Source organism: Mustela lutreola, chromosome 5 (genome assembly GCF_030435805.1).
Source record: "Mustela lutreola isolate mMusLut2 chromosome 5, mMusLut2.pri, whole genome shotgun sequence".
NCBI lineage: Eukaryota > Metazoa > Chordata > Mammalia > Carnivora > Mustelidae > Mustela > Mustela lutreola.
Window position 1 is genome coordinate 78,528,948 of NC_081294.1, and position 21,498 is coordinate 78,550,445.

The window sequence follows — 21,498 nt, forward strand, 5'->3', positions numbered from 1 at the left end:
GCTTTTTATACTTTTCTTAGTTTTTTATTTTCAGTGGCTTTATTATATCCTGTTTTAGTTTTCTTTGATCTTATCTTGTTTGCAGGATTCAAACCTTCTTGAATATGTGGCTTTGTGTCTTTCATCAGTGCAGTAAAAATTTCAGCATTCTGCCTTCAAGTATTACTTCTGCATCATGTTTTTTATCCTCTTCTTCTGTAACTCAAGGGATATGTGTGTAAAATATTATCACCATATCTCTCCTATCTTCTATGCCCCTTTTTGTTTCTTAAAGATAATTTTTGGTCTCATTACATGCTGGACATTTGTTCTGACTAATCTTCTAATTTAGCACTTTTCTCTTCTTACTTCAGTCTCCTATTAAAATCATCAATGGACTCTAAACTTCAATTGTGAAATTTTTTAGCTTTAGAATTGTAGTTTTTCTTTTGAAAATAGATTTCATTTTTCTGGTAAAATTCCTTATTTTAGTATGTGTTTATTTCAATACAGTAATCATAGATTATTTGTGCTCTATCAGATCACTGTGATATTTTTTTCTCATGATCCTCTTGCTCGGTAAGCCTGATAGTTTTGTAGTGAGTTTTGGATATTGTGCTTGAGAAGTTACAGTTGTTGTAGGTGTCATTATTTTTCTTAAAAGATGGATAACATAAATAAATATCTCACAAATACAGATTTAGGGCATTTATGGAAAAGTTTTAATTAAATTAAGTATTTTATTTCTTTTTCTTTTTTTATCTCCTATAATGATGTCTGTCATTACAAATCTTCTGAACATTTTTTCTTTCCCACTCACTTCCCGGTTCTATTATGTAGTATTTGAAATAAAGTTAATAGAACAGAAATTTTGTACCTTATTTGAAACTTTGTTTCTTCTCCCTCACCACTAAATCATAAGAATCAAGCTTATTGAATTTTATTACTGTTTAATTACCCTGCTTTCTTCTTTTCTACCTTGGACACTGGCTAATGCTATAAGAATCTTACACCTCAGCAAGTTTCTACTAGCTTGATTTTGGATTTTAAAACTGAATATGACATAAAAGAGCATAGTTTCTCTCAATTAAATGATGAATAAATTGTGCCCAAGACAAAAAAGTTGCTTGAGGCTACACGGATTTTAATGTGAATACAGATAAAGAATCAAAAGTTTAAAATTTTAGCTCTCTTGTGTCTTTCTACTTTTAAATGAGTCTATTTGGCAGTTAGAAAGGCAATAGAACTGTGAGTAAATATTATACTTAATGTACTTTACTTTTTCACTTAGAGGTTCTTTGAAATTAGTCTCAGATTTTTCTCCCTAGAATACATATAAAATATAAATATTTTATTTTATTTTGTTTATTTATTTTTTAAGATTTTATTTATTTGTCAGAGAGAGAGAGAGAGTGAGCACAGGCAGGCAGAGAGGCAAGCAGAGACAGAGGGAGAAGCAGGCTCCCTGCGGAGCAAGGAGCCCGATGTGGGACTCAATCCCAGGACACTGGGATCATGACCCGAGCCGAAAGCAGCTGCTTAACCAGCTGAGCCACCCAGGTGTCCCTAAAATATAAATATTTTAGCACAATATTTTATAGGAATGATGAACCATTAAAAAGTAATATAAAGATATATATTATATGCACAAATATGCTTTCATAGGGTAATTTTTATAATTAATTTTTTGGTCAAATTTGACACAGCTGCATAAATTATTTATAAATCCTTATAAGATGCAACTTCACCTGTAGTCTCTGGGCAATGTGGTAGAACTATGTAAAATTTTACAGATAAGGGAGAAATATAGCTTATTAAAATTTTATTCTGGAGTTTTGTAGGTAATTTTTGTTATGAAGGTTTTGAAGAGTTTTGTTTTGAAGGTTGTTTTGAAGAGTTTTGAAGGACATCTAGATTCCAGTCCAAAGTTAAATTTTCTAGCATAGCTTTGTCTTAGAATACTTCCCATTGTATTAAGTAGAGATGCCTCAAAACTCTATCTGATTTTCTTAACCTAAATTCATGGTCAAGGAAGGAGTTTAATTTCTGTAACAAAGTTTTAAAATTATAAAGAAACTAACAAGTGAAAAGATCAGTTAATAAGGTAATCTATAATATTTGATTGAAAGAATGATTTGGAAGAAGATTTAAACAATTTTCACTACCTATGGAGATGTCTGTGGAATTAAGACAAGAGAGTCTTTAATTATTTTTTTTTTTAAAGATTTTTATTTATTTATTTGACAGAGAGAAATCACAAGTAGGCAGAGAGGCAGGCAGAGAGAGAGAGAGAGGAGGAAGCAGGCTCCCTGCTGAGCAGAGAGCCCGATGCGGGACTCGATCCCAGGACCCTGAGATCATGACCTGAGCCGAAGGCAGCGGCTTAACCACTGAGCCACCCAGGCGCACCCAAGAGAGTCTTTAATTATTGAGAACTCAACCTCCCCCGGAACAGTTGAGCATTGAAAGACTAATGCAGGGGCACCAGGGTGGTTCAGTGGGTTAAAGCCTCTGCCTTCGGCTCTGGTCATGATCCCAAGGTCCTGGGATTGAGCCTCACGTTGGGCTGTCTGCTCAGCAGGGAGCCTGCTTCCTCCTCTCTCTCTCTGCCTGCTTCTCAGCCTACTTGTGATCTCTATCTGTCAAATAAATAAATAAAATCTTTAAGAAAAAAGACTAATGCAAATGGCAATTCAAAAACTTAATATTATCTAACAGATGTGAAGATGGGTCAGATGACAAAAGTCTTGTTTTCTCTTGAAATATCTATATATTTACATGAAAATATTACAAATGAGCAAGTATGTGATACTGTTGATGCCATTTTTCCCATTGTGTATATTTTCAAAATGTTGAAATATATGCTGAAAATATTCTATAAATCACCATGCATACATAGCTAACATCATACTGTCAGTTTGGCTGTTAAATACTTGACATTTACTTTTTTCAAAAATAAATTTATTTATAGTATGGTTTTGGAGTTTCATATCAGTCATGGTTCCATAATAGAAGATAAATAAACCATAACTAATGATATTTTCAACACATTTAATATTATTTTTGTTTTTTTAGCTGTTGTATATTAAAATGTTTTCAAATTATCATTATCAGTAACAGTTAAGTAATCTGGAAAATTGATTAGTGTTCAGATTCCTTGGTGTTTGGGTAATCTGAGTCCTAAGGAGAAAGTCGTATTAGTAGCGAGAGTAAGAATCTTTGAAAAACTAAAGGAATGTTAAATATTATATATAAATGAATCCAGTAAAATTATTCTAATTCTTGCTTACTTTGAATACTGGGAAGCAAAAATATTTCAAATGATTTTGTATTTTCTAGTAATTTCTTATTTATCTTCTCACTATCTTTATATTACCATTTTCCACATTTGTTTTATAAATTGACACAAAAATAATACTTAAAGTCTCTCATGCAACTTAAACCAAAATTAAGGAATATATTTGGGGTTTATGCTTTACATGTAAAGGTGTCAAGTAATAGAATTATTGATCTCGGGACGCCTGGGTGGCTCAGTTGGTTGGACGACTGCCTTCGGCTCAGGTCATGATCCTGGAGTCCTGGGATCGAGTCCCGCATCGGGCTCCCAGCTCCATGGGGAGTCTGCTTCTCTCTCTGACCTTCTCCTCGTTAATGCTCTCTCTCACTGTCTCTCTCTCTCAAGTAAATAAATAAAATCTTTAAAAAAAAAAAAGAATTATTGATCTCCAATGTCTTCATAAGTAAGGAGGATTTTTTAATATTTAAGGAGTTCCAGGTAGTTTATACACAAGCAGAAGGTTAAATTTTTTTGTCAGTGGAAAAAATTGGTGACATTTTCTTTTGGGACATTTTCTTCTGGTCATATTTATAAGTAAGTCTAAGTGGTATCATGCAGTAAATCAAGTGGATGATTTAAAAGAGATGAAATTAACATAGTGCAGTTAGTAATGTGGTTTATTTTCAATGTTTTAATTTTTACTGGAACTCAAATATTTAATGGAGTACTCTATCTACAGGAAAATATTGGTATTTTGATTTGCTGCATTAAAACAAAGATATGTACTTTCACAGTTTATATGAACTGTGATTTATCAGTAGTTGAAGAAATGCTGCCTAGATGCCTCTAATTTGAAAAATGGCGTCAAGATACTGACCAAAAGTGTTTTTACTATGATTTTGGCCTCTAGAAAATTTAGATATCCACATACGATTTTTTAGTCAACATTAAAAGTAGGTGATATAGGGAGAAATTAAATGAATTTTTTAGCAATTTGAATATCAGACTTGAAAACAGTAACTCACATAAGAACGCTATTCAAATAGTTTGTTACTTTAAAGATAACATCAACAAAAAGCCAATATTAAGTGCTGCAAATAGGAGTGTAAAATTGTTTCATGAATAACATAGTAGTGCACAAACATCCCATCAAAATAATAGAAAACACTCAAGAAATTTAATAAGATATATTTAAATATGGAAATAAATGAAAAACTAAAACCTTTAATTTTAATTAGGAATTATAGAAAGCCACTCCCTAAATGGAATAGACCAATACAAATTAACTCTAGTAAAGACTGGTGTGGCACGACTAAAGTAGTATTGATTTTGCAATATTTTAATGAAAACAGATATTCTTTATTATAGTCTTAACGATGCGTTTAAATTAGAGATAAGGAAAATAAAGAACACCTAAAAGTCATCGTAATTGGGAAATATTTAACAAATCTAAGGCAAATAAAGCATAATAATGGGCGCCTGGGTGGCTCAGTGGGTTAAGCCGCTGCCTTCGGCTCAGGTCATGATCTCAGGGTCCTGGGATCGAGTCCCGCATCGGGCTCTCTGCTCAGCAGGGAGCCTGCTTCCGTCTCTCTCTCTCTGCCTGCCTCTCCGACTACTTGTGATTTCTCTCTGTCAAATAAATAAATAAAATCTTTAAATAAAAAAAAAAAAAAAAAGCATAATAAAGTAAAAACTCACCCTTTCATCCACATGATGGCGCTGGAAACCGCAAGTTTGGTGGTTGACTCCCCCCCCCCCCAATAAAGGGAACGGTGAGTTTATTTTCCTTAGAAAGGAAAAGGCTACTCCGTGTTTTACTGGGCTGCTGAAGCTGAAAAGGTGAGCAAATAAAAAATTATAGTAAATTGGGAATTAGGTTTCCAAAAGCTATCCTTGTTGTAGTACAATAGACATTTGAAAATTGCAGCGTATTTGCGATGGTATATTCCCAGAGAAGTCCAGGTTCCCGGCGCCTGCTGCTCTCTCTTCTGCTCCTCACAATCTGGAAGGCCGGGAGCGGCCAGGTCCACTACTCAGTCCTGGAGGAGGTCAAACACGGCACCTTCGTGGGCCGCATCGCGCAAGACCTGGGGCTGGAGCTTGCGGAGCTGGTGCCACGCCTTTTCCGAGTGGCATCCAAAGGTCATAGAGACCTTCTGGAGGTAAATCTGCAGAATGGCATTTTGTTTGTGAATTCTCGGATCGACCGGGAGGAGCTGTGCGGGCGGAGTCTGGAGTGCAGCATCCACCTGGAGGTGATCGTGGACAAGCCGCTGCAGGCTTTCCATGTGGAGGTGGAGGTGAAGGACATTAACGACAATCCGCCAAGGTTCTTCCGAAAGGAACAAAGATTATTTATTTTAGAGTCAAGAATAGTGGATTCCCGGTTTCCGCTAGAGGGCGCATTTGATATGGATGTCGGAGCAAACGCAGAATTGAGATACAAACTAAATACTAATGAATATTTTGATTTGGATGTTAAAGCAAATGAAGAAGAAACAAGCATTTTAGAGCTAGTCTTAAAGAAAGCAGTAGATCGGGAAGAAATCCAGGAACATCTTTTATTACTGACGGCAACTGATGGAGGAAAACCTGAACTAACAGGTACAGTTCAAGTATTGATCAACGTATTGGATGCGAATGATAATGCCCCCAAATTTGATAAATCAGTTTATAATATCAGATTATTAGAAAATGCACCAAATGGGACATTAGTTATTAAACTGAACGCCTCGGATGCAGATGACGGCATTAATAAGGAAATAGTATATCTCTTTAGTGATCTTGTTCTTGACAATGTCAAATCTAAATTTATAATCGATTCGAATAGTGGGGAAATTAGAGTTAAGGGAAAACTGGATTACGAAGACTGTAATTTATATGAAATTAATATTGATGCTGTAGATAGAAGTCCATTCCCATTAACTGGACACTGCAAAGTAATAGTAAAACTCCTGGATGAGAATGATAATACCCCAGAGATGGCCATAACCTCCATATCTCTGCCGGTACAAGAAAACGCTTCAGTGGGGACCGTCATCGCCCTGATCAGTCTGTCTGACCGCGACTCCGGTCTCAATGGTCAGGTGACCTGCACCCTGTCGCTCCACGTTCCCTTCAAGCTGGTGTCCACCTTCAAGAACTACTATTCGCTGGTGCTGGACAGCACCTTGGACCGCGAGAGCGTGTCCAACTATGAGCTGGTGGTGACAGCACGGGACGGAGGATCGCCTCCGCTCTCCGCCACCGCCAGCGTGTCCGTGGAAGTGGCGGACGTGAACGACAACGCGCCGGCGTTCGCGCAGCCCGAGTACACGGTGTTCGTGAAGGAGAACAACCCGCCCGGCTGCCACATCTTCACGGTGTCGGCGCGGGACGCGGACGCGCAGGAGAACGCGCGGGTGTCCTACTCGCTGGTGGAGCGGCGCGTGGGCGAGCGCGCACTGTCGAGCTACGTGTCGGTGCACGCGGAGAGCGGCAAGGTGTACGCGCTGCAGCCGCTGGACTACGAGGAGCTGGAGCTGCTGCAGTTCCAAGTGAGCGCGCGCGACGCGGGGGTGCCGCCGCTGGGCAGCAACGTGACGCTGCAGGTGTTCGTGCTGGACGAGAACGACAACGCGCCGGCGCTGCTGCCGCGGCCCGGCGCGGGCGGCGGGGGCGGCGCGCTGAGCGAGCTGGTGTCGCGGTCGGTGGGCGCGGGCCACGTGGTGGCGAAGGTGCGCGCGGTGGACGCGGATTCCGGCTACAACGCGTGGCTGTCGTTCGAGCTGCAGCCGGCGGCGGGGGGCGCGCGCAGCCCGTTCCGCGTGGCGCTGTACACGGGCGAGATCAGCACGACGCGCCCCCTGGACGAGGCGGACCCGCCGCGCCAGCGCCTGCTGGTGCTGGTCAAGGACCACGGCGAGCCGGCGCTGACGGCCACGGCCACCGTGCTGCTGTCGCTGGTGGAGAGCGGCCAGGCGCCAAAGGCGTCGTCGCGGGTGTTGGCGGGCGCCGCTGGCGCCGAGACGGCGCTGGTGGACGTCAACGTGTACCTGATCATCGCCATCTGCGCGGTGTCCAGCCTGCTGGTGCTCACGCTGCTGCTGTACACGGCGCTGCGGTGCTCGGCTCCGCCCAGGGAGGGCGCGTGCGGGCCTGGGAAGCCCACGCTCGTGTGCTCCAGCGCGGTGGGGAGCTGGTCGTACTCGCAGCAGAGGCGGCAGAGGGTGTGCTCTGGGGAGGGCGCTCCCAAGACCGACCTCATGGCCTTCAGTCCCAGCCTACCTCAGGGTCCCAGCTCTGCTGACACTGTGAGTCTCAAAAATATCTTTCACAATAAATTTTCGTTTTACATCTTTAATATTTATTATTTCTCTCTCTCTTCTTTTTAAGTTATGGTTTTATACCTATTATCTCTTCACTTCAGATATAAGTTTTGTATTGGTACTAATTCATTTACTAAAAACTACAGTTATTCTTAGAATTAATTTTAATTTGTGGCAGACAATCGCTTTGCAGAATGAATTTATTTCAGGAACGTTCCACTTTTTAAAGTTTTAAAAGTTGGCGTGAATAGATTACTTTTCTTTGCATGATAGAAATTGTTTCCCAAAATAAAATTTAATAAATATTTTTCAGTCTGTAAGACGTAGGGAGGTACTTATATGACATATTTGGAGTTATTTACTTTGAAATCTCATATTACTACTGCACTGAAATGTTTTATCATTTTTGTGTCACTTTCCCTTTTCTTTTTCACTGAATATCAATTATTTTAATGTTTTTATTACACCAATTTAATTTCCTTTTTAAGTAATATTTGTACACTGTTTCCTTTAGGTTTTTCTAAATGGTTGGCTTTTGCATACTTATGATGAATTTGATATGTATGATTTTTTCTTAACTGTAGGAGTTTTATTTATTTCTTCATATGAAATACACTTACATGGTTTACAAAGTTTTAAAATCTTTCCCTTCCACCTCCAGTATCAAGCCACTTAATGTACCTTCTTGGACATTTCTAAGGTGTGTTTTTTTTTTAGGTGATATCTACACCCAAGGTGGGGTTCGAACTCACAACTCTGAGATAAGAGTCATATACTTTACTGCCTGCCAAGTGCCCCCAAGTGCCCCTCTTCCTTGACTATTTCAAATGTTGCAATTTCTTGGTTATCTTCCCACACATCTTTTCTTTATATACAAATAAATACTCCTCTTCTATTTCAAAACATATGGTCATATAGCTTTTCCTCTGTTTTACTTAATATGTCTTGATAATCATGATGTAGCAGTACTTGAGAATGTGCCGTATCACTTCTTCCAGATTTTTGGTGCCCCACTTTGCAGATATATCATCATTTTTCCCCTTACTCTAACATCAACTTTTAGTGGAACAATGATTACTTTTTCTTTAACTTGCCTTTTTTTTGAATTGACAAATTATTATATTGGTAAGAAGCAATTCTGAGCTCTCACTGTTGGGCAAATCTTAACATATTCAAATTAGACATTACTGCTATGGTTTTTTTTTTTTTTACAATGTTATGTCAGTTTTATTTCAATTTTAAAAATGCACACCAAATTTCAAAGACAGTACAAAACTAAAAATGAAAATATTTCATCAGTACATTCAAAAGTAATATGTACATGTTGAAATGGTAGTATTTGGGATACATTCAGTTAAATAAAATATCATATTAAAATTTCACTTACTTGTTTTTACTTTTTAAAAATGTAGCAACTGGGATTCCTGGGTGGCTCAGTTGGTTGTGTGTCTGACTCTTGGTTTTGGCTTAGGTCATAATCTCAGGGTCTTGGATGAGTCCTCCCTCAGGCTGGGCACAGCGAGGAGCCTGCTCCAGATTCTGTCTCCCCCCCCCACTCCCTTTTGCATTTTCTCTAATTAAAAAAATGGGGCTACTAAGGGACACCTGGGTGGCTCAGTATATAGAGTGCATGACCCTTGATCTCAGGGTTGTGAGTTTAAACCCCACATCAGGTGTAGAGATTATTTTTAAAATGTGACTCCTTGAATTTTTAATTACACATTGGCTGCAGCATATTTCTTGCAGAGCTTAACAACATGGAGGTCTTTCACAAACTTGGTAAGAGTAGACTACGTGAGATTCAGTAATCCCTCAAAAACTGTTTATACTCAGATAAGGTGGAATAATTATCTAATACTATTATGTCTAAAATTAAATAACAAAATTCACCAGTAAAATTCCCCTAGACTGTTTTTTCATGGGTCTTGCTTTAGAACACAATGATGAGTTTATGTATGTACATATAGGTATTGATATACAGTGTTATGTTAGTTTCAGATGTACAATAGATTTAACATTTCTATACATTATTCAGTGTTCATCACAACACGTGTATCCTTCATCTCCTTTACCTATTTCCCATTACTACCCCCCCCCTCACTTTGGTAACTATCAGTTTGTTCTCTATAGTTAAGATTCTGTTTTTTGGTTGGTCTCTTTTTTTCTTCATTTGTTTTCTTTCTTAAATTCCACAATATGAGTGAAATCACATGGTATTTGTCTTTCTCTGACTTATTTCACTTAGCATTATACTCTCTAGATCCATCCATGTTGTTGCTAATGGCAAGATATTTTCTTTTTTCTGGGTGAGTGATATTTAATTCTACAAACACCCCCCCCCCCACATCTTCTTTATCCATTCCTCTTTTGATGGTCACTTGAGATGTTTTGTAATTTGGCTATTATAATTAGTCCTGCAGTAAACACAGGGGTGCATATATCCCTTCAGTATAGTGTTTAAATACCCAGTGGTGGAATTACCGGATCATAATGGCAGTTCTATTTTTAATATTTGAGGAACCTCCATACAGTCTTCCATAGTGGCTGCACCAGTTTGCATTCTCAACAGGAGTGCATGAGTGTCCCTCTTCCTCCATATTCTAGATAACACCTGTTGTTTCTTGTGTTCATTTTAGCCATTCTGACAGGTGTGAGGTGATATCTCATTGTTGTTTTGATTTGCATTACCCTGAGGAAGAGTGATGTTGAGCATCGTTTTATTTGTCTGTTGGCCATCTGGATATCTTCTTTGAAGAAACGTCTATGTTCATGTCTTCTGCCCAGTTTTAATTGGGTTATTTGGTTTTTAGGTGTTGAGTTGTCGAAGTTCTTTATATTTTTGGATACTAATCCTTTATTGGATGTCATTTGCCAATATCGTCTCCCATTCAGTTGGTCGTCCTTTAGTTTTGTTGACAGTTTCCTTTGCTATGCAGAAGGTTTTTATTTTGATGTAGTCCCAATAGTTTAATTTTACTTTTGTTTTCCTGGCCTCAGGAGGCATATCTAGAAAAATGTTGCATTGGCTGATGTAAGAGAAATTAATGCCTGTGCTCTTTATTGGGATTTATTGTTGCTTTTTGTTGTCAGATTAAAAAAAAATAAGTACCACGATACAAAATCCTCTCTTGAGTATGTTGTTTACCAATACAATTCGTTATAACAAAGTTGTACATTTGACTTTACCATAGGCAAGAGCAGTCTCTATCTCAAATACACAGAATTGTTTTTTTTAAAGATTTTATTTATTTATTTGACAGAGAGAAATCACAAGTAGATGGAGAGGCAGGCAGAGAGAGAGAGAGAGAGGGAAGCAGGCTCCCGCTGAGCAGAGAGCCCGATGTGGGACTCGATCCCAGGACCCTGAGATCATGACCCAGCCGAAGGCAGCTGCTTAACCCACTGAGCCACCCAGGCGCCCCCAGAATTGTTTTTCTACACTTCTTCAGAAAACAATGTGGGTCTAGCAGGAAATAAGTGGTCCACATTTCATGTGATAAAAATTTAATTTATTTTTATTAGTTTGGCTATTTCTTGCATTCTCTACATGTTTTTAATTGTATAAATTATATAAATACACGTGTATCATACTATTTAAGTATTTCTAGTACTGTATTTCTTTGAGGAAGTCCTGTACATTGAGAGGGAGTTCTCACCACTAAATTGGTAGTTAACACTTGTCAGCTTTTGAAAAAATTAAGTTAATTTATTTTTAAAATATAAACTCTTTGATTTATATTATTTTTAAAAATTTTTTTAAAAGATTTTATTTATTTATTTGACAGAGAGACATCACAGTAGACAGAGAGGCAGGCAGAGAGAGAGGGAAGCAGGCTCTCTGCTGAGCAGAGAGCCCGATGTGGGACTCGATCCCAGGACTCTGAGATCATGACCCGAGCCGAAGGCAGCAGCTTAACCCACTGAGCCACCCAGGCGCCCCTTTGATTTATATTATAACTAAAATATTTCTTTTCTGGAAGAGGAAGCTGTCCATAAATTGATCAAAGTTTTTCTCTACATACTCTTCTTCCTTGACTGGAATGAAGTATTTGAGCAAATAAATGAACAAAAATATAAGCTGTTTCTTATGAGAGGACCAATATTTTCCTTTTCCATGTTTATTTTACAGGAAAGATTTCAGTAAAATTGCATAATTTTCTACTGGGAGCCAATAAACAGGATTATTACAAGAGTCCCAATAAACTGGATTGTATATCACTCTTCTAGAAATTGTAATAGAGATTTGATAGTTAACTTTAATTAGCTAATTTTATTTATTTTTTATTTTTAAAAAGATTTTACTTATTTATTTGACACAGAGAGATCACAAGTAGGCAGAGCAGCAGCCAGAGAGAGAGAGAGGGGGAAGCAGGCTCTCCGCTGAGCAGAGAACCTGAATGGGGATCGATCCCAGGACCCTCAGATCATGACCTGAGCTGGAGGCAGAGGCTTAACCCACTGAGCCACCCAAAAATAGGCGCCTGTATTTTTATGTTTTTTAAAGATTTTAATTATTTATTTGGTAGAGAGAAAGAGAGAAGGGACACAAGTGGGGGGAGCGAGGGGCAGAGGGAGAGGGAAAAGCAGACTCCCTGCTGAGCAGGGAGCCCTACAAGGGTGCTCAATCTTAAGGATCATGGCCTGAGCAGAAGTCAGATGATTAATTGACTGAGCCCCCTGGCACCCCTAATTAGGTAATTTTAAAGTTGAAATTCAAAGGCACTCTTCACATAGAGCAAAATTTATGTAAAATCTTAACCACTATATAGAGTATCCAAAATCTATAAAGAACTCAAACTCAAGACCCAAAGAACAAATAATCCAATCAAGAAATAGGCAGAAGACATGAACAGACTTTCCCGCAAAGAAGACATCCAAATGGCCAACAGACACATGAAAAGGTTCTCACCATCACTCGGCATCAGGGAAATAAAGATCAAAATCACAGTGAGATAGATACCAATTCACACCAGTCAGAATGGCTAAAATTAACCAGTCAGGAAATGACAGATGTTGGCGAGGATGTGGAGAAGTGGGTACTCTCCTGCACTGTTGGTGGGAATGCAAGCTGGTGCAGCCACTCTGGAAAACAGTATGGACATTCCTCAAAAAGTTGAAAATAGGGCTACCCTATGACCCAGCAATTGCACTACTGGATATTTACCTTAAGGATACAAATGTAGTGATCTGAAGGGGCACGTGCACCCCAATGTTTATAATAGAAATGTCCACAATAGCAAAATGATGGAAAGAACGTAGATGTCCCTCAACAGATGAATGGATAAAGAAGATGTGGTGTATATATATACAATGGAATACTATGCAGCCATAAAAAAATCAAAATTCTGCCATTTGTAGTGATGTGGTTGGAACTAGAGGGTATTATGCCAAGTGAAATAAGTCAATCAGAGAGAGACAATTATCATACGATCTCCCTAATATGATGAATTTGAGAGGCAGGGCAGAGGGTTGTGGGGAGTAGGGAGGGAAAAAAATGAAACAAGACGGGACAGAAGGAAGACAAACCATAAGAGACTCTTAATCGCAGGAAACAAACTGAGCGTTGCTGGGGGATGATGGGGAAGGGATAGGTTGGCTGGGTGATGGACTCTGGGGAAGGTATGTGCTATGGTGAGTGCTGTGAATTGTGTAAGTCTGATGATTCACAGAGCTGTACCCCTGAAGCAAATAATACATTATATGTTAATTTTTTAAAAAGGGAAAAAAGAGAAAACTCTCTTAAGTCTTAAGACTGCAAGCTAGGGGCACCTGGGTGGCTCAACTGGTTAAATGTCAGTCTCTTGATCTTAGCTCAGGTCTTGTATCTCAGGGTCGTGAGTTCAACCTTGCATTGGGTTTAAAACAAACCCCTGTAAGCTAATACACTTCTGTCAAGGCTTATCTTCCTGCAAGCAAAGGCAGATTTCATTTGGGGGTATATTATTGGTTAGCACATAAACTCTTTGTTTACCCAAAATGGCAGCAATAGAAATTCAGTGATAGGGAGTAATACACAGATCTAGGTTAATTAGTTTAAGATGAAGCCTCTTATAGTGGTGGAGGAGCTTTGTATTACAGTGGTCTGTGAGGATTTTACAGGTTTATCAGAATTTTGGGGGGATGAATGTCGGCATGTGTCCATTTGAAAAATCTTTTTTTTTGTACCTATCATTTTCTCATTTTGAGGAAGAGTTTGATCATCTCCAATTGATGACATTACAGATTAATTCATGGTAAAATTGACATTTGTGCTTCATTTTGATACCAAGATAACATTTTTATAGGTGAAGATGGAGGTAATTTTAGAAACATCTTGAACAAGGGTTGTGCTGAGGAAGAAGACAAGGAAGTGATCTATAATGTCTGCAAAATAGAATTCATATTGGAGAGTAGTTAAAAATAACATTGGAAATGTTGGCATCTGATTGCACCTCAGGTCATGTAGAGGTGACTCTAATGTCATGAAATTCCTGCCTTTAGTTCAGTTCACTAATAGCTGTTTTCCTGAAGATAAATGTAGTGGTATGTGAAAAGACAGATGGACTGTTGATAGACTTTGAATAAGGTAGGTAAGGGAGGAGGACTAATAAAAAATTAATGTAGGTGACGTGTAGAATGTTCATGCCATTAAAATAAAATGAGGTTTTCAAGGGTTTGAATTTGTGGGTTAGTAATGATATCTACATAATCTTCAAATTGTAATCAAATTATTTTCTGAGAGTCATTAGCATGCATGGGTGAAAATGATAATTAGAACCATTAGAAAGGAGGGGTACCTTCGTGGCTCAGTAGGTTATGTGTCTAACTTTGGCTCGAGTCATGATTCCAGGGTCCTAGGATCTAGCCCCGAGTCTGGCTCCCTGCTCAGTGGGGAGCTTGCTTCTCCCTCTCCCTTTGCCCCTCCCACTGCTTGCTCCTACATGCTTTGTCTCTCTCTTTCTCTCTCTCTTTTGCTCTCTTACTCTCACCCAGCTGTCTCTTTCTCTCAAAAAAAAAAAAACACCTTTCTTTTTTTTTTTTTTTTTAAAGAGAACCATAGAAAGTTGGGGGGAGGAAGATGTGCGTTTGGGAATACCTTTAGTAAAAGTCTTATTTGAAACACTGAGAGTGGATGAGACATTTAATGGAAAGCCTATACAAAGTTAAGATTGAGAGAAAAGGATAAACTCATCCAGGAGCAGCTGAAGAATTAGAGCATGAAAGTATGATGATGGGTAGATATCCCACTAGAATTTGCAGTGATGAAGTATGTGAAGGAGAATTTTTTGAGAGGGAGGCTCAGTATAAAGTGTGGGAAAATTTGGAAATGCTGTAAAGAATATGCACTAAAAATTTCATCTTCCATCATTAAGTAAAAGAAAAAGCTTTGGGAGTGTTTGATATACATCAGACAAAGAAAAAATGGACTTAAACAATCTATAAGGTTTTAAAAGTGTGGATAAAATTTGTTAATTAAAAATTACATTCCATTCTTTTCTCAGAGCAAAATATAATAGCATGTCCTAGAACAGAAATATATACACGTTTCTTCTCTACACAAAGAGTGTAGTATAGTTTGCACTTCTAATTCCCAGACCTACTTCAGATCACACGTTTTCTGAACTGGTTGATAACAGTAATCAAATTATTAGGAGAGAGATTGTTTTGCTAAGAATTTTCTAATCCCTCACACTACTCTAAATTGATAAAAAAATAAATAAAAAAGAAATCAGGCAAGGTGAAACTGGCTCTGCAAATTATGAACATAAGGAGATTTACTATTAAATTAAGGCAAAATAAGAATTTGGGCGGGGGGGAGGGGGGTTGGTGCCTGGGTGGCTCAGTCCTAAAGCATCTGTCTTAGTGGACCGCAAGGTCCTGGAATCGAGCCCCGCGCTGGGCTCCTTGCTTAGCAAGCTTGCTTCTTCCTCCCCAGTCTCCCTGAGTGTTCTCTCTCTCTCTGTGTCAAATAAACAAATAAAAATCTTTAAAAAAAATATTTTTTTTTTAATTTAAAAAACTACAGCTTAGCGCGGTTATGTGAATTCATTTCTTACCCTTTGTAGCCGCATGATGTCGCTGTCTACCATGAAGTCAACCTAGTTATTACAGTATGCAAAATCCATTCCTCCTATTACGGATTAGTTCCATGAGTGCCCAGGGATGGCAAGCTCAGAAGAATTGGATTAGCAGACTCTGGATCGCACAAAATTTATCTTAGCTGCGAGACAAGATCTTCTGATGGAAATAAAACAAGTATTTGACATGATTATTACCCTGGAAAGCAGACTGGGATCTCAGTATCTGCTGCTCTCGCTTCTGCTCCTTACAGCGTGGGAGGAGGGCAGCGGCCAGGTTCATTACTCGGTCCCGGAGGAGGCCAAACACGGTACCTTCGTGGGCCGCATCGCCCAGGATTTGGGGCTGGAGCTGGCAGAGCTGGTGCCACGCCTGTTCCGGGTGGCGTCCAAAGGCCACGGGGACCTTCTGGAGGTAAATCTACAGAATGGCATTTTGTTTGTGAATTCTCGGATCGATCGGGAGAAGCTGTGCGGGCGGAGCGCGGAGTGTAGCATCCACCTGGAGGTGATCGTGGACAGGCCGCTGCAGGTTTTCCATGTGGAGGTGGAGGTGAAGGACATTAACGACAACGCGCCAGTGTTTCGTTTAAAGGAACAAAGAGTGCTGATTTACGAATCAAGACTGCCAGATTCTCTGTTTCCACTAGAGGGCGCGTCAGATGAGGATGTTGGCTCGAATTCCCACTTAACCTATAAACTCAGCTCCAGCGAATACTTCGCCTTAGATGTGAAAACCAACAGTGAGGACAATACACAAATTGGGCTCGTGTTAAGGAAATCCTTGGACAGAGAGGAAGCTCCTGAACATAACTTACTGCTGACAGCCACTGACGAAGGCACACCTGAGCTCACTGGCTCTGTTCAGCTGCTGGTCACTGTGCTGGACGTGAATGACAATGCTCCCACTTTCGAACAGACTGAATATGAAGTAAGGATCTTCGAAAACTCTGGCAACGCAACAACAGTCATCAGACTGAATGCTTCTGATCGGGATGAAGGAGTGAATGGGGAAATTTCATACTCTTTAAATAGTCTTGTTCCAACCACGGTTAGAGACCAGTTTAGAATAGATCCAAATACTGGAGAAATAGTAACTAAAGGGAATTTAGATTTTGAAAAATTAAATTTATACAAAATTCGTGTTGACGCGACGGATAAAGGTCACCCACCCATGGCTGGACATTGCACTGTTTTGTTGAAGGTTTTGGATAAAAATGATAACATCCCTCAGATTTCATTGACTTCCTTATCCTTGCCTATCCGAGAGGACGCTCAATCAGGTACTGTTATTGCCCTAATTAGCGTGTCAGATCTCGACATAGGTGCCAACGGGCAAGTGACCTGCTCACTAACACCCCATGTCCCCTTCAAGCTGGTGTCCACCTTCAAGAACTACTATTCGCTGGTGCTGGACAGCACCTTGGACCGCGAGAGCGTGTCCAACTATGAGCTGGTGGTGACAGCACGGGACGGAGGATCGCCTCCGCTCTCCGCCACCGCCAGCGTGTCCGTGGAAGTGGCGGACGTGAACGACAACGCGCCGGCGTTCGCGCAGCCCGAGTACACGGTGTTCGTGAAGGAGAACAACCCGCCCGGCTGCCACATCTTCACGGTGTCGGCGCGGGACGCGGACGCGCAGGAGAACGCGCGGGTGTCCTACTCGCTGGTGGAGCGGCGCGTGGGCGAGCGCGCACTGTCGAGCTACGTGTCGGTGCACGCGGAGAGCGGCAAGGTGTACGCGCTGCAGCCGCTGGACTACGAGGAGCTGGAGCTGCTGCAGTTCCAAGTGAGCGCGCGCGACGCGGGGGTGCCGCCGCTGGGCAGCAACGTGACGCTGCAGGTGTTCGTGCTGGACGAGAACGACAACGCGCCGGCGCTGCTGCCGCGGCCCGGCGCGGGCGGCGGGGGCGGCGCGCTGAGCGAGCTGGTGTCGCGGTCGGTGGGCGCGGGCCACGTGGTGGCGAAGGTGCGCGCGGTGGACGCGGATTCCGGCTACAACGCGTGGCTGTCGTTCGAGCTGCAGCCGGCGGCGGGGGGCGCGCGCAGCCCGTTCCGCGTGGCGCTGTACACGGGCGAGATCAGCACGACGCGCCCCCTGGACGAGGCGGACCCGCCGCGCCAGCGCCTGCTGGTGCTGGTCAAGGACCACGGCGAGCCGGCGCTGACGGCCACGGCCACCGTGCTGCTGTCGCTGGTGGAGAGCGGCCAGGCGCCAAAGGCGTCGTCGCGGGTGTTGGCGGGCGCCGCTGGCGCCGAGACGGCGCTGGTGGACGTCAACGTGTACCTGATCATCGCCATCTGCGCGGTGTCCAGCCTGCTGGTGCTCACGCTGCTGCTGTACACGGCGCTGCGGTGCTCGGCTCCGCCCAGGGAGGGCGCGTGCGGGCCTGGGAAGCCCACGCTCGTGTGCTCCAGCGCGGTGGGGAGCTGGTCGTACTCGCAGCAGAGGCGGCAGAGGGTGTGCTCTGGGGAGGGCGCTCCCAAGACCGACCTCATGGCCTTCAGTCCTAGTCATCCACCCTCTCTGGTAGTGGGGGATATGAGCGAGCAACAGGATTTAAATGATGAGCATTGTGCCAAGGTAAGTCTGAATTTTCTTAACAGTTACACGTACATGAAATAGTAAATCCTTCCGTAGAATTTTTCTTTACATTATTCATTTTTTAAAAATTTGAATAAATTTCCTTAAGATAATCTGTTCATTTTTCTGTTAAGTATTGTAATCTATTTAGTTTGTTATTAGTCTTAATTTAAACTGTAATCAGACATTGTATCTATTTGTGGTGCATTTTTAATATGCATACGTAGTAGCATTTTTCTAATTATTATGTAGAATTTTCATTTCTTTGCATTTGATCCAAATAGTGGTTAAATAGAAATTCAAGGGAACTTGCACTTGATCAAGTAAATTCATATAAAATTTATATTCCTCAGACACTGCACATCTCTTATGTTTGAATTTTATTTGGTGTGTTGCTTTTCATGGAGAATTTATTTCTTCTTCTTCTTCTTCTTCTTCTTTTGTAAATATTTCTTCTTTTTAAAGAGTTTTTATTTGGGTGCCGGGGTGGCTCAGTTGTGCCTTCCACTCAGGTCATGATCCCAGGGTCCTGGGATCAAGTTCCCATTGGGCTCCCTACTTGCTCACTGTCTCTATCTCAAAAAAAATAGAGATTGAATCAAGTTTTTATTTAAATTCCAGTTATTTAACTGTTATGTTAGTTTGATGTGTACAGTTTAGTGATTCAGCACTTTCATACAAAATTCGGGTTTCATCAAAAGTCGACTTCCTAAAAAAAAAAAAAAAAAAGTCGACTTCCTTAATCTGGGTCATCTATTTAGTCCACCCACTTCCCTTCTGATAAGCATCAGTTTGTTCTCCATGGTTAAGAGTCTGTTTCTTGGTTTGCCTCTCTCCCTCTTTCCCTTTCGCTCTTTTTTTCCTTTGCTGATTTCTTAAATTCCACATATGAGTGAAATCATATGGCGTTTGTCTTTCTCTAAGTTATTTAGCTTAGCATGATACTCTCTAGCTTCACCCACATTACTGAAAATGGCAAGATAGTTTTCTTTTTTATGTGGAGTTATATTCCATTGTATATATATATGTATAATAACAAATAACAAATAACAAATCACATTTTCTTATCCATTCGTCAGTCCCTGGACACCTGAGCTGTTTCCATTTTTGGCTATTGTGGATAATGCTGTTATAAAACATCAGGGTGCATGTATCCCTTTGAATTAGTATTTTTGTATCCTTTGGGTAAATACCCAGTAGTGCAATTGCTAAATCATAGGTTAGTTCTATTTTTAGCTTTCGAGGAACCTGCATTCTGTTTTCCAGAGTTGGTTACACCAGTTTTCATTTCCACCCACTGAAAGGGAATTCCTCTTTTTTCTGGTCCTAGCCAACACCTATTGTTTCTTGTGTTGCTGCTTTTAGCCATTCTGACAGGTATGAAGTGATATTTCATTATAGTTTTGATTTGTATTTACCTGATGATTAGTGACGTTGGTTATTTTTCATATGTCTGTTGACACATACATGTCTTTGAAAAAATGTCTATTCATGTCATCTGCCTATTTTTATGTGGATTTTTCATTTTTGGGTGTTGGGTTTTACAATACTTAATGTATGTTGGATACCAACCCTTTATCAGATGTGTAGTTTGCTAATATCTTCTCCCATTCTGTAAGTTGCCTTTTAGTTTTGTTGATTGACTCCTTCACTATTTAGGAGCTTTTTATCTTGATGAAGTCCCATTAGTTTTTGTTTTTGTTTCTCGTGCCTCAGGAGATATATCTAGAAAGAAATTGCTATGTCCACGTCAAAGATGTTACCTCTTGTGTTCTCTAGGATTTTTATTGTCCCGCTCTCCCTGCCTGCAGAGATGACGCAACACCAACACACACACAGGTCGATGCACAAGCTCTTGTTTATTCCCTGGTCGATCTTTTTTTTTCCTCTGCGGGGAAGTTCCCTTGCCTTATATAGGGCATAACAGCCAATCACAGAGGTGTTCACGTGAACAGGAGGTATCTGGGACTCCTAGGCAGTGATGGCATGCGGTGTTCCTGTGACGAGCACGAGGTCATGTGTGGCCAGGGCGGATGTTTTTCAGGCTGTCCGTGCTATGTAGCCGGCGCCATCTTAGGGGCGTGACCCTGACATTTTATGATTTCAAGTCTCACATTTAGGTCTGTAATCCACTTTGAATTTATTTTTGTGTATTATTTTATGTAAGAAAACGGTCCAGTTTCATTCTTTTGCATGTTGCTATCCAGTTTTTCCAATACCATTTGTTGAAGAGACTGTCTTTTCCCCACTGGATGTTCGTTCCTGCTTTGTTGAAGATTAATTGTCCAAATGGTTTTGTGTGTTCATTTCTGGGTTTCCTATTGTGTTCTGTTGGTCTCCGTGTCTGCTTTTGTGCCAAAACCATACTGTTTTGATCACTACAGCTTTGTAATATAATTCAAAGTCCACAATTGTGATGCTTCCAGCTTTGCTCTTGAAGTTGCTTTGGCTATTTGGGGTCTCTTTTGTTCCATACAAATGATAGGATTGTTTTTTCTAGCTGTGTGAAGAATGCTGCTGATATTTTGATAGGGACTGCATTATATTGCTTTGGGTAGTACTGACATTTTAACAATATTTGTTCTTTCAATCTATGAGTAGGAGATATCTTTATATTTTTGTCATCTTCAATTTCTTCCATCAATGTTTTACAGTTTTCAGAGGACATGTCTTTTACCTTTTTGGTTACGTTTATTCCTAGGTATCTTACTGTTCTTGGTGCAGTTGTAAATGGGATTTATTACTTAATTTCTTTCTGATGCTTCATTACTTGGTATATAGAAATGCAACAGATTTCTGTATTTTGAATTTATATTTTGCAACTCCAATGAATTCATTCATCAGTTCTAGAAATTTTTTGGTGACATCTGTTGGGTTTTCTATATAAGGTATCATGTCATCTGCAAATAATGAAAATTTTACTTCTTCCTTGTTGATTTGGATGCCTTTAATTTCCTTTCATTTTCTAATTGCTGTTTGGGACTTTCAGTACCGCATTAAGTAACAGTGGTAAGAGTGGACACCCTTGTCTTGTTCTTGACCATAGAAGAAAAGCTATCAGTTTTTTTTCTCATTAGGGTGATACTAGCTGTGGGTTTTTCATAGATGACCTTTATTATGTTGAGGTATGTCTCCTCTAAACCTACTTTGTTGAGGGTCTTTATCATGTACTTTGTCAGATGCTTTTTCTGCACCTACTGAAAGGATCATATGGTTCTTATTTTTTCTTTTGTTAGTGTTGTGTATCATGTTGACTGATTTGTAAAAATTGAATCACTCTTTCAGCCCAGA

At 40.4% G+C, this 21,498-nt stretch overlaps 3 protein-coding genes across 3 annotated transcripts in view; all 3 read left to right on the forward strand.

The window, feature by feature from the left end:
- Positions 1-21,498, forward strand: part of LOC131832160 (protocadherin alpha-1-like) — a 157,107-nt gene that overhangs the window by 18,686 nt on the left and 116,923 nt on the right.
- The window catches only part of LOC131832159 (protocadherin alpha-3-like), a 149,815-nt gene that overhangs the window by 11,391 nt on the left and 116,926 nt on the right, over positions 1-21,498 (forward strand).
- LOC131832161 (protocadherin alpha-6-like) overlaps positions 15,698-21,498 on the forward strand; it is a 119,504-nt gene continuing 113,703 nt past the window's right edge. Inside the window, 2 exon segments of the mRNA XM_059174823.1 lie at positions 15,698-18,084; positions 18,086-18,207. Coding sequence (XP_059030806.1) covers positions 15,787-18,084; positions 18,086-18,157 — 2,370 coding nt within the window. The 5' untranslated portion in view covers positions 15,698-15,786 and the 3' untranslated portion in view covers positions 18,158-18,207.